This window comes from Lepidochelys kempii, chromosome 5 (genome assembly GCF_965140285.1).
Source record: "Lepidochelys kempii isolate rLepKem1 chromosome 5, rLepKem1.hap1, whole genome shotgun sequence".
In the NCBI taxonomy this organism is placed as follows: Eukaryota; Metazoa; Chordata; order Testudines; family Cheloniidae; genus Lepidochelys; species Lepidochelys kempii.
In genome coordinates, this window is record NC_136384.1 from 22,480,311 (window position 1) to 22,493,996 (window position 13,686).

General features: G+C 43.9%; 1 protein-coding gene across 2 annotated transcripts in view; it reads right to left on the bottom strand.

Annotated features, from left to right (window-relative positions):
• Positions 1–7,471, bottom strand: part of LMAN1 (lectin, mannose binding 1) — a 35,954-nt gene extending 28,483 nt beyond the window's left edge. The window contains exons 1-3 of one of the 2 annotated variants that reach the window (XM_073343654.2): positions 7,047–7,466; positions 4,635–4,789; positions 4,438–4,545 (exon numbers count right to left, since the gene is read on the bottom strand). In XM_073343654.2, the coding sequence (XP_073199755.1) occupies positions 4,438–4,545; positions 4,635–4,789; positions 7,047–7,272 (489 nt within the window). In that variant the 5' untranslated portion in view covers positions 7,273–7,466. Of the gene's footprint in view, positions 1–4,437; positions 4,546–4,634; positions 4,790–7,046 lie in introns of both variants that reach the window. The other variant, XM_073343656.2, reaches the window with a different exon arrangement.
• Between the last annotated feature and the right edge of the window lie 6,215 nt (positions 7,472–13,686).

A 13,686-nucleotide genomic window follows, 5' to 3' on the forward strand; every position in this document is an offset into this window, starting at 1 on the left:
CTTCAAGAAGGATGTGGATAAATTGGAGAGAGTCCAGCGAAGGGCAACAAAAATGATTAGGGGTCTAGAACACATGAATTATGAGGAGAGGCTGAGGGAGCTGGGATTGTTTAGCCTGCAGAAGAGAAGAATGAGGGGGGATTTGATAGCTGCTTTCAACTACCTGAAAGGGGGTTCCAAAGAGGATGGCTCTAGACTGTTCTCAATGGTAGCAGATGACAGAACGAGGAGTAATGGTCTCAAGTTGCAGTGGGGGAGGTTGAGATTGGATATTAGGAAAAACTTTTTCACTAAGAGGGTGGTGAAACACTGGAATGCGTTACCTAGGGAGGTGGTAGAATCTCCTTCCTTAGAGGTTTTTAAGGTCAGGCTTGACAAAGCCCTGGCTGGGATGATTTAACTCGGAATTGGTCCTGCTTTGAGCAGGGGGTTGGACTAGATGACCTTCTGGGGTCCCTTCCAACCCTGATATTCTATGATTCTAAGATTTACAACACCATACTAACTGAAAGCCTCCAAGAGTTGAAAAGATGAATTAGTTATGCAGAAAACATGGAGTTGGGAGACCCCTAAAAAGGTGAAAAAAATTCTTTCCCTCCCCTCAAAATACATATTATTCCACTAAAATTCTATATAATTCTTTGCATTCTCTACAACATACTCCTTTGAGAAAGAGTAAGGAAATGCCCTTAGAAAGAAGGAAAGAAATCTAAAATAGAAATATAAATTTGGAGTTCACTTTTTCCCCCCCCCTTGTTCTTGAATTGTATTTGGGAATTCCTCCATGTTAAAGTCTCCAGAAGTTTTGTTTTTTAAGTAATCTTTTAAAATAAGTTCTGACTATAGACCAGAGGTGGACAAACTACAGCCTGAGGGCCACATCTGACCTGTGGGCCCGTCCTGCCTGGCCCTTGAGCTCCCAGCTGGGGAGGCTAGCCCCCAGCTCCTCCCCGTGTCCTCCCTCCCCCACAGTGACACTGCCATGCAGACAGCGCTTTGGCCCGCCGCTCCTGCCGACGGCGCAGCGGGCTCTGGCTGGGCTGCAAGCTCCTGCCGCTCTGAGCAGCATGGTAGGGGTGCTGGGGGGTTGGATAAGAGGCAGGGGGTCCCTGAGGGCAGTCAGGGGACAGGGAACAAGGGGGGTTGGATGGGTTGAGGGTTCTGGGGGGTGGTGGTCAGGGGACGGGGAACAGGGGAGTTGGATAGAGCGTGAGGTCCCGAGGGGCCTGTTAGGGGGCGGGGGTGTGGATAGGGGTCAGGGCAGTGTGTGTGGGGGGGGGAGGAGGTTGAACACAGGATGTGGTCCCAGGGGCATGGTTAGGGGCGGGAGGTCCTGGGAGAGGGCAGCCAGGGGACAAGGAGCAGCGGGGCGTTCTGAGGGGGGCAGTCAGGGGGTGGGAAGTGGGAGGGGGCAGATGGGGGCGGGGGCCAGGCTGCTTGGGGAGGCACAGTCTTCCCTATCCAACCCTCCATACAATTTTGTAACCCTGATGTGGCCCTCGGGCCAAAAAGTTTGCCCACCTCACTACAGACCCTAACCTATTTGACCGTGTCCCTGCAACATGACAAAATACAAAAAAGTTCCTCGAGTATGAGGACTATAGGGAATTATACTTAAACAAAAACAAAAAACCCAAACAATTATTTCTTCTTTTCTATGGCTACAGTTAATCTTGTAGGTTAATTATACAACCACATTCAATTAGGTCAGTGTTTATCCTGGAGTTAGGCCATGTCTACACTTACGTCATTAAAACTTTTGTCGCTCAGGGGCGTGAAAAGACATTCCTTGATAAAACTATTTTTTTTGCACCCCTGAGCAAAAAAAGTTTTGAAGAGGAAAAGCACAGCAACGAACAGCTCCTGTCGACGAAGCTAGTGCCCCTCATTCGGGGTGGTTTTATTTTGTAACTGGGAGAGCTCTCCCCGGCGACAAAGAGCGGCTACAGTGCACACCTTAAAATGGCATGGCTGCAGCGGCACAGCTGGGCTGTTTTAAGGTGTGCAGTGTAGACGTGGCCTAAGTGTTTTAGTGAAGTTAAAATATTTTATTAGTACCATTTAATTGTTCATTTAAGTTTAAAAGTGTCAATATTCAACTGGGACAAGTGAGTTTTTAAAATATTTGCACATAGTTCAGACTAAGTTTACAAATTATTCGCATTTCAAAGGCTAATGAACAGTCAATTAAGATTTTAAGTATTTTAGAAGAGATTACATGAGCTGCTAGATTACATGAGATTACATTACAAGAGATTACATGAGCATTCTGCATTAATTGTTAACCAGCAAACTGATTTCTGTAAAAGGTCATGTCTGGAAATAAGAGTGGACAAATAGCGAAAGGAGATATAATGCCTTGAAAAGAGCCAAAGAAAATCAAAATCAAAGAGAATAAAAAGACAATTTTTGCTCCTTAAAGAGATCTTAACATCAGACGATGGGGTTGCAATATTATCCCACAATACTATCACAAGTCTTGTGATATTTGGTGTTTTTTCTAAAGCTCCAGCTCCTGAAATCATGAGAATTTCAGTTGTCATTTAAAAAATGAAAAAAAAAAAAAAAAAAAAAGATTCTTGCCACCTTGGTTGCAGAGAAAATATGGAAAAAAGAGACACAAGTCAAACTTAAGGCTCAAAAAGCAGACGGCAGAGAGAGAATTTTAAAAAACCTTGTGATTTTTAAATCAATTTCATGATATTGAGGGCATGATTCATGAGACTTTGGGGTGGTTCGATTCTTACCTCTGCTCCCCTCCCCATATGAAGCGTTAAGGGGCCAAAGCTATGTAAAGACAATCAAATAGATTTGGATTCATCCAGAGAGAGGACTCCTCTGGCACAGGAACTGAGGAAGACAGCCACAGGTTGTCTTTCGTGGACACTCTCAAATATTTCAGTGTAGAATACATTCCAAGACATAATGCTGTGGCAATTCTGAGCAGCACTGACAGGATGCCACAACTCAGTCCTCCAGGGTTATCAAATTAGATGCCAGGGTTCACTCTGGTTCCTAGACCTTCCCAAAACTGGGGGAACATAAAGGTGACTTAAAGACACCCTTACCCCTTGTCCCCAGGCTGTGAGTTCTGTGCTATACCCTTTAGAGGTACTACATAAAATCTCACCTGTGGTCTTTAAACTTCTGTGCTGTGTATTAATAGGTGTGATTAACATATGTACAGATAGTTCTGACAGTATTTCAAAATTGAAGAATTTATTCTAGTTTGTCTACTGTGTAAAGTTTGACTATCAGAATCCATAAGACTCACCTGCTTATTAGAATTACCAAAAGAAAAAAAGAAAAAGTTCATAGTTGGACATTATTACAAAACATCTTCAACAAATGATACAAAAGTTTGGATCCCTAAAGCAACTTGATCACACTGCAAATTCTGTATATTTTAGGATGTCAAAAATGCCTTAATATTTAGATAAGAAAAAACTCAGGGATATACTTGCAAAGTTAACATCACTGTAGGAACATTAACAACTGTATTACACTACTCATTTTAACTATTCAACCTTAATGATGCCCTTGCCCTAATAGAATTTTTATATACATTTAGTTCCCTACTGTTACTTTTTTTTTTTTTTAAACCAGAAAATACCAGGGGCACAGGTATACTTCTTGGTAGTACCATAACAGTGCCTATAAAAGTAGTAAGCACTTAGGAGTTAAGAAACCACTTTCCAGATAGTGGAAAGGTACCGAGGAGTAGACAGGGACAAGGAATCTAGAAAACACCTCACTACCCATTCCTCCAGCTAGGGAGGACAGAACTAAAACTGCCTGAGGAGCAAGGGAGTATTCTGGCCAGTTATTTTTAAAATTTCCTGTGATGTAGAAAGTCTGCATCATTCTGGGACAAAAAAGTCCAAGCAAATAGGAAATTTGGACAGAGAGATTGAAATGTCTCAGATTAAGAACAAAAAACCGCCATGCTGTATTAATTAGGTAGAGTACAGGGCAGTTGGATGCAGAAGAATCTAAAATAAAGAAGCAGTGGTCATGCAAAGCTTCAAAAACACGCACTTCCTGATCTGCATACATATGCCAGTATCCCTCTCCTAACGCATAAACATTTACACCTAATAAAATACAAGGGGTTTCAAACTATCAAAACCATTTTTCCTTCAAATCTATCAAAGGAACTGATCCTCAAATTACAGCAAGGTTCATCTTTCAAGCTTCAGCATTTAAAAAAAAACCATAGCCTGGTCAAAAAGGAGTCTTTTAGGAAACTGCATAACAGAAAAGTTGTAAAGCTTCATTTTCTCTTTTTTTTTTTAAAACCTGCATCTAGCTGAAAACCAAAAAAACCCAATATAAAACAGCAAATTTTTCACAAAAAGTATAACTATGCGTGAACACAAAATGGTAAAAGTGAAACCATTCTGGAACCTTTATTACAAGAGTTTGCTTCCAACTAACCTTTCCATCATTGTCAAAAGAGTCAAAGAAAATGCCAACACCATTCCAAGTATCAGCTGCCCCAAAAACTGGACCTTCTAAGCCTTGACCTTCAGTAAACCAGATTGCCTGTGCACAGAAATTAAATAAAGTAATAAATTAAGATTCAAATTTATAAAACAAATTTGTTTTTTCAAAATTAAATCAAGTTCATTTACTAGTCCATCAGCTCCAATCCGGCCTCTCCCTGTCACTCGAAATGTCACCTCAACCTCCCAGTATTCAAATATGGACTTGGTTTTTGTCCACACTGATCCTCTCTGGCTTTTTAAAGATGGAGTTATTCGAATCTGATCTGCACTAGGTATGGCATCTGAAAAAGAAAAAGAGAAAAAAAGAAAATCAACAGTGAACATATGAGAGAACATGAAGAGCACATCCTGCAATTATAAGGCAAATACTGGATTTGCTAAGCACACTTTACCTTATAATTTTGCAGATAGATGGTCCCTCTAACTGAAGAGCCAACTGTTTTCGGATTGTAGTTTTAAGAACCTAACATTTGAACAGTTAAGGGGCAATTAAAGTAGCAACATGTTTAAATTTAACATTTCATTGTCAAAATTTTACAGCTAAGGCACCTAGAGGTTAAGTGACTTGTTCAACTCCATACAAGAGGCCAAAAACAACCTGAAACTCCTAATCCTGCTCTGTAGCCAAAGAGCTAACATTACATATATTTGCTGTAGAAGATAAACAGCAAATGGGAGAGTTATCAAGTGGTTATTTACACATGTCTTTATTATCAAGCTTGCTACTGACTGCCTGCATGACCTTGAGCAAGTCACTTCAAAATAATTGGCTGAGGAACCTGAACTAGTAGCTTCATTTTCAGCATACCTTTTAAGAGTCAAACCACTTATTTAGGTGTCTAATTATAGATAGAGAGGTAAAGGCAAAAATCTACCTATACCACAATTGTGATAAAACGATTCTACTTGCCTGTCTAAAAGGTGCATTGTGAGGCTTAATTCTTTAACAATAATACAGTGCTTGGAGATCATGGAAAGATAATCCATCAGCACCAAGTTTCTTTTATGCAATAAATGTGAGGAGAGCATATGCCAAGGACACGACCAAAGTCACCAGGTACCCTCTTGAAATTGTGTATGGACACCCTAAATTGTTTATAGCCGTACAGACCAGATGCCATATTGTCACTGGACTAATTCCAAGGATTTAACTACATGTGCATCAGTCTTTCTCCCACAAAATTGTTTTAAAGTGACTTGACATTCCACCCTGCCACATATGACACCATATTTACCAGAGCAACAAGGTGGGTGAGGTAATATCTTTTATTGGCCCAACTTCTGCTGGTGAGCGAAACAAGCTTGAGTCACCAGAGCTCTTCTTCAGATTGGGGAAATATATTCCAAGCATCATAGTACAGTTATGAATTTAAGCTTCCTCAAAATGTGTGTTAATTACATACACTACACAATCTGTTCCACCTTGCATTTGGCTGTGATGCTCGGAGTACCTTTCAAAGATCTGAAGAAAATCTATGGGTGGCTTGAAAGCTTGTCTCGCTCACCAACAGAAGTTGGGCCAATAAAAGATATTACCTCACGCACCTGGTCTCACTAATATCCTGGGACCAACAGGGTTACAATTACACTACATACCTGGTTGTCATGACATAGAGCTGCATCCACAGTACAGTGATGAGAAACTTTTTTTAAAAAAAATAGTCACCCTGAATTCTTCACCTACTTTTACTGTGATCCCCAAAGCCAGTTGTGCTACCAGACACAGCACAGGGCACAAGGGGATGATTTCAGGGGTGTATGATTATAGACACCCCCCCGTCCCCCCACAACGCTTTGCTCCAGGGTCTCTGTGGGTGGGAGCGAGGAATCATAGAATATCAGGGTTGGAAGGGACCTCAGGAGGTCATCTAGTCCAACCCCTCAAAGCAGGGCCAATGCCCAATTAAATCATCCCAGCCAGGGCTTTGTCAAGCCTGACTTTAAAAACTTCTAAGGAAGGAGATTCTACCACCTCCCTAGGTAACGCATTCTAGTGTTTCTCCACCCTCCTAGTGAAAAAGTTTTTCCTAATATCCAACCTAAACCTCCCCCACTGCAACTTGAGACCATTACTCCTCGTCCTGTCCTCTTCTACCACTGAAAATAGTCTAGAACCATCCTCTCTGGAACCACCTCTCAGGTAGTTGAGGAGCTTAGGTACTGTAGATAACTATGACTACAGAGCCTCAAGCTCCATGTACGCTTGTGTGCGGTGTCCCCACGCTCATATAGGGGCCAGTAGTCCGGGAATCACGCCCACAGAGCCAGGCGCCCCCCGGGGACGCGCCAACGGAGCCGGGCATCTCCCAGGGCCTTAGGGGACCAGCACTAGCGGGGGAATGCCCAGGGGCCCGGAGGGGGCCGTAAGTGGGGGGGGGGTGAGGTAGGCCAGGTCTCCCCTCAGCCAGAGGGAGTCAGTACTGCGGGGGGGAGGGCGGGGCCAACGAGGCAGGCGCCCCCCCCCCCCCAACTGGCGCTACCGGGGGTTGCGGGGGTCACAGGTCACTCCTCGCCCCAGCGCGGGCCGCGGATACTTACTGCCCGTGTGGACCCAGAACGGCACCGACCCGTCCGCCTGCACCAGGTGCGGCCCCTTGAAGCTGTACTTGTACTCGAAGCGGCGGTGCGGCTGGGCAGCGACCCCTCCCGCTGCCCCCAGGCTGCTGGCCCCGGCGGGGAGGAGCAGGCGGCAGCCCAGGCAAAGCAACGCGGCCCAAAGCACGTTCCCCCCAGCCTGGCAGCCCCGCCGCATGGAGACCGCCATCTTGGACTCTGCCACGGGGAGCCCGGCACGGCCAACAGGGCGCTGCCTGATTGGCTGCGGAGTCTGCGGGCCAAAGGGCAAAGTTGAGCGCGGGGCTACATGTCAGCGCCGCTCGCGGGGGCGGGGACAGGGAAGGAGAGGCCCCGCCCCCCAGGACGCCCCGCTCCCTCTTCTCTTCCTCTGCCTCGTCAGTGCGTCACTCCGTCGCCCGCACTGCTCTCAGTCTCCTCCTTTCCCCCGCCCCACCCGCCCCAGGCCAGGAGGGGGCGCCGCAAAGGGAGGGAAACGAGGGGCGGAGTGGGAGGGGAGGTGGCATCCATGGAGAGGCGGGCCTGTTCTGTTAGTTCAGGTGGCATATATGGGCTGTCCAGCCTCAAACAGTGTTCAAGCAGGTGCGGGGGTTTGCCGGCTCGGTTCCATGGCAAACACCCTGTGAAAAATCCTGCCAACTTGTCATTAAAGATACAGAAAAGAAGGAAAAACAGTGGAAGGCTTCGAACAGCATTAGATGAGGCTTTAATTTTAACACTATCCCTTGTGCCCTTTCCCTTTGGCTGTAAATGGTCTTTAGAAGGAACCTCCGGGCCTGCCCTCCACCCTTTTGACAGTCTTTTAGGTGATATTAAAGATGGTAATAACTGTCCTTTTTGGGGAAAAGTTAGTTGAGATGGGCAGCTGCTCTTGTTAAAGGGAACCTAAAAGCCATAACAAGACAAACACATACAAAGGAAGGGAGAAAGAAAAGAACAGCAAAGATTAAAAATGCAGCTTCCATCTGTGGTGTTGACTCTCACTTGTAACCTCACTGCTGAACAAACACAGGAACAGCACACAGTCTTATCAGGCATGCCTAGACCTGGCAAACTCATACCAGCTGCGAGCTGTTTAGGGAATTTATTTTAGACACCTCTTTCGGGTCACAGCCTTACAGCAGTGTTGCAAAATATACAGTCTTGGCTCGCAAAGCCACACTCTTATTAGACAGAAGGAAAAGGGAGAGAGAGAGAAAGAAAAAGTAAGGTAGAGAAATAAAAGGACATATGGGGGTGGGGGAAGAGATAAAGTCTCATATCTCAGATGGTGTTCAGAAGTCAACTGTAATGGATGGAGGTGGTGATGTCATCTGGCTCCCTCTCTCTATCCTGGTCTGCTCAGGACATCTGTCAGAATTAGGATGAAGAAGGTCCAAGATCCTAGGAAATGGTGGGGTAACAATCATGATGATGAAACTCGTGCCAGTAGTGAATTTTCCCCAAAAAGTCTCTTTCTTTAAGGACCCACCAAAAAGAGTGCTGGTTAGAATAGCCCTCTCATTATTTTGTCCACCAGTTAAGCCTAGTTTCTGACACACCAGTTTTAGTTCACTGATTTCTGGTTTCCCCCCTTTTCTTGTTTACCAAGCATGATCTTAACACAGTCCTTGAGTTATGTCAGGAGGTGTCAAGGTTCCTTCCCCACTCTGAACTCTAGGGTACAATGTGGGGACCTGCATGAAAGACCCCCTAAGCTTATTCTTACCAGCTTAGGTTAAAAACTTCCCCAAGGTACAAACTTTGCCTTGTCCTTGAACAGCATGCTGCCACCACTAAGCATTTTAAACAAAGAACAGGGAAAGAGACCACTTGGAGATGTCTTCCCCCAAAATATCCCCCCAAGCCCTACACCCCCTTTCCTGGCGAAGGCTTGATAAAAATCCTCACCAATTTGCATAGGTGAACCCTTGGATCCCAAACCCTTGGATCTTAAGAACAATGAAAAAGCAATCAGCAATCTGAAAAGAGAATTTTAATTAAAGAAAAGTAAAAGAATCACCTCTGTAAAATCAGGATCGTAAATACCTTACAGGGTAATCATAGAATCATAGAATCATAGAATATCAGGGTTGGAAGGGACCCCAGAAGGTCATCTAGTCCAACCCCCTGCTCAAAGCAGGACCAATTCCCAGTTAAATCATCCCAGCCAGGGCTTTGTCAAGCCTGACCTTAAAAACCTCTAAGGAAGGAGATTCTACCACCTCCCTAGGTAACGCATTCCAGTGTTTCACCACCCTCTTAGTGAAAAAGTTTTTCCTAATATCCAATCTAAACCTCCCCCACTGCAACTTGAGACCATTACTCCTCGTTCTGTCATCTGCTACCATTGAGAACAGTCTAGAGCCATCCTCTTTGGAACCCCCTTTCAGGTAGTTGAAAGCAGCTATCAAATCCCCCCTCATTCTTCTCTTCTGCAGACTAAACAATCCCAGCTCCCTCAGCCTCTCCTCATAACTCATGTGTTCCAGTCCCCTAATCATTTTTGTTGCCCTTCGCTGGACTCTCTCCAATTTATCCACATCCTTCTTGAAGTGTGGGGCCCAAAACTGGACACAGTACTCCAGATGAGGCCTCACCAATGTCGAATAGAGGGGATTCAAAATATAGAGAATCCTCCTAGGCAACACCTTAAGTTACAAAAAGACACAAAAACAGGAATATACATTCCCTCCAGCACAGCTTATTTTACCAGCCATTAAACAAAAGAAGACCTAACGCATTTTCTAGCTAGATTACTTACTAACTTAACAGGAGTTGGAAGGCTTGCATTTCTGATCTGTTCCCGGCAAAAGTATCACACAGACAGACAGAACCCTGTGTTTCCCCGTCTCCAGATTTGAAAGTATCTTGTCCCCTCATTGGTAATTTTGGGTCAGGTGTCAGCTAGGTTATCTTAGCTTCTCAACCCTTTACAGGTTAAAGGGTTTTGCCTCTGGCCAGTAGGGATTTTATAGCACTGTATACAGAAAGGTGGTTACCCTTCCCTTTATATTTATGACAGGAGGTCTTTTGGTTTGGACTAATTCAGGCTTTCTGACTCCCTTTTGTACCTTTTCCCATCAACATTTGTTATTATATGTTATTGTGACCTTTTATATACTTTCACTCACTTTTTACAGTTGAGCTCACAAATTGGGGAAATTTGTAGGCCCAGTTATCACAAGAGTCAGAGAGGAGACAGAAGGGAACGTCATATATAGGTGGGATGGAGAAGGTCCATAGGGAGGGGAAAGAGCTTCCTATGGATGTCTTGAAGAGGAGGGGAGTCCCCCCTGGGGAGAAGGAAGGGACAGTAGATTGCAGTCAGTGTCACTCCCTCCCCTCTGGCTAAATGCACAAGGGTGCATGGTGTTGCAAACTGCCGTGCCCCCACAGTACAGATGCACCCTCCTGCTGGAAGCACCCCTTAGCTTTAATGTAGAAAGGCATCTCACAGGGATGCCAGGGCCTATAGCATGCACTGTTCCATTTTGAAATGATGGGCAACATTTCTACCTAGCTGGAAGAGGAATATCCCTGTTTTCAGAAAGTGTCTTTCTTGATGTTAGCTTTCAACTAACTAACTTTTCAACTATTGGTTGGTTATTATGCGGGGAGGGAGAGCAGCAAATTGAGATTAGAGCAGGGGTCCTACCCAAACTTTGCCCAATTGAGGGTTCTGTATTAGCACAGTGCCAGGAGACTATATCTGATTTGCATGAAATAAAGCAAACTATGCTCTCCTCCACCAGCCACTCCAATTAGGATAATATGTTACCTGCTAAGATCTTTCCTTTCACAACGTGGTACAAAAGCTTACATAACCCCCAGTCCCTTAACTCTGCTCTGGTAGTACCACCTTGAGAACAATGAGAAATTCTGAGACAACCCTGTGCATCCACTATGCAGGATTATTCATATTAGTAATAAGGTATTAGAGTGTGTGATGTTACACCCCATATTCTTCATAGGAATATGGTTATGATATAATTATGGCATAACTAAGATATACTTTATGCAAGATGGTTAATGTAATTTATAATTGGAAAGATTATCATTTACTGAATGTGATTATCCAACTTGAATGCATGTATCATTTCTGTATCTGGAGTTAGGAATATTGACTATGTAACAATTACAATTATGTGTGTACTTGAGAAAACGCCCACCAGACAGTAAGCAATCAGCCGGAATGAGCCATTTAAGAAGGACAATAGAACTTGGAAGATACTAATCTCTCACCTTCCTGAGGAGTTTCCTGGGATGATACATTGACACTGCAAAGTCAGGTGATAATGTCACCTGATGCAAAATACCACCTTGGACATTGCTGGTACTTTTCCTCTGTAGGGGGATGGGGATCAAACAAAGGTTTCCTGCCTTAGGTGGATCCTTTTTAAGGCTAAGGAGGGGGTTGGTCTTGACTCTCCTCCATTGCCTACCCAAGAAGAAAGACTGCTGAAAGTACCTGAGGGGAAAGGCAGGTGTGAGTCCAGACTGAGACAGGGGTCCAGTCTGTAAGAAAAGATAACTGGAACTCTAATCTACAGAAAATCTGCATCCTGCCTAATTCAACATCTAGGGTGAGAAATTACATTTTGTGACCTGTTTCTTTGGTGAATCAAGCTTAGTTTGCATATTTTGTTTTATTTTCTTAGTAATCTTCTTTATTCTGTTTGCTATCCCTTATAACCACTTAAAATCTGTGTTGTAGTTAATAAACTTATTTCCTGTTTATAAAATAACCCAGTTTGTGCAATCCATATCTAGGCGGGCAAGAAGCTATGCATATTTGTCTTCACATTGAGGGAGAGGGTGGAATAAGTGATTCCTATGTATCCATTACTTATCTCACTGACTAGCTGTGAAGTTAATTTATTTGCAAAGTATGTTGAGATCCTAGGATGAAAAATACTATAGACGTGCAAAGCATTATTGTACAAAGTAAAGTTATCCTTGTATTATGGGACAAGGACATGGCAAAAGGAGGGAACAATGCATTTGTTTAAAATTCAATTAGTGTAGCATTTTGGGGAGCATAGGTGAGGTGAGCAAATTCTTGATTGTACCTTATTCAAAATACAAAATTCAAGTGTTTGGGAGTATTTGGGATTTGTTTTCAAATTGACTCTCAGCATACCAATGTCAATTTAAAAAAGAAGCAAAGGCAACATGTTGCAGAACTATCCACTAATTCTTGGTGCTCCAGTTTTTGTGGTCCCAAAATAGGTCTCCCTGGGGTCTGACTTTCAGAGATGCTGAGGACCTTCAGCTTGAAGTTGCTACAACTTCGGAGCCTAACAGTTTGAATTTTTTTTTAATGACCATAAAATTCTCTTTCTCCTCTTCCCTATATAAAGGAACAGAGAGAGAGAAGACCCATTATTCCTGTTGGTTCCTCTACATGCTTCCATTAGAAGAGGAGATGAAGATCCTTGAATGACCCAGGGAAAATTTCACCTAGGGAAAATTAATGACATAGCCACCCCAATCCACCAAGTCAAGATTCTCCCTCCATTACAACTGATGTCTCCGAGGGAGACCTTCTGAGGTAGCAGTCTGACTTTCCCCCATCTTCTGAATTGAGAGGGACTGCAAAGAGTTCCACTGGCGCTCAAACAAAGGGAGACTTTTCTGAGAGCAAATGGCCCTCCCATGCTTCACCTGCCCGCAGCCTTTGAGCAAGGCTTGAATAAGGGTGACCTCTGAGCTGGAACGGGACTTGAGCCTCAAGGGTTTTTTTCCCCAGCCCCATAACACTTAAAGAGACAGTGTGGCTGTATCAGGAGGTTTGTTTCCTTGTTCCTGCTTCAACTAAATGTGGTGTAAAATCATAGAAATATGGGGCTGGAAGGAACCTTGACAGGTCATCATGTCCAGCCCCCTGCACTGAGTCAGGATCAAGCAAACCTAGACCATCTCTGACAGGTATTTGTCCAACCTCTTCTTTAAACTTCTAATGATGAGGACTCTACAATCTCCCTTGGAGATCTACTCCAGAGCTTAACTACCCCTTGACCTGTGAAGGCAGCAAGTTTTCTCCCTGAAACACCAAATATAGGCGAGGGGACAGCCTGCTACCCCTTTAGAAAAAGGGGAGAGGGTAGGCTGCTGGGCGGTAAGAAAAGGAAGATCAGGGCCTAATGTAAGAGGTGGAGGAACAAGAGACAGGATTTGAGCAATTTCACTCCCTCGCCCTGAAGTCTCTCCACCCCACAAGGATCTCTAACTCCTTATTGGGCCAAAGGAAGGGGTTGAAATTCACTCCATCTGTTTCTAAAAAGTGATGCAAGCTCTTGTGAGACCCAGAATTTGTGAATTGTGTGAAGAGGCTTGAAAAGACATAAATTCCAGGTAGTTCACCTATTTCTAGAAATAAGAGAGTACTTTAACCCTTCCAAATGTGATAAAAGGTATAAAATGTATAAAGCATTCTGAGAGACTGTGTGTTTTTCTAGGTGGTTTTCAAGAACCCAGTTGTCATCTGGAGATTTTACTATGGCCATTAAGCAGCTACCCCATTAAACTATCATGCACAAGGATTTTTTTAAAAAACTAATTTTAAAAATGGGAATTCACACCTTTAAGACCCCACCTTCCAAACATAGAAAAATACTGGAAG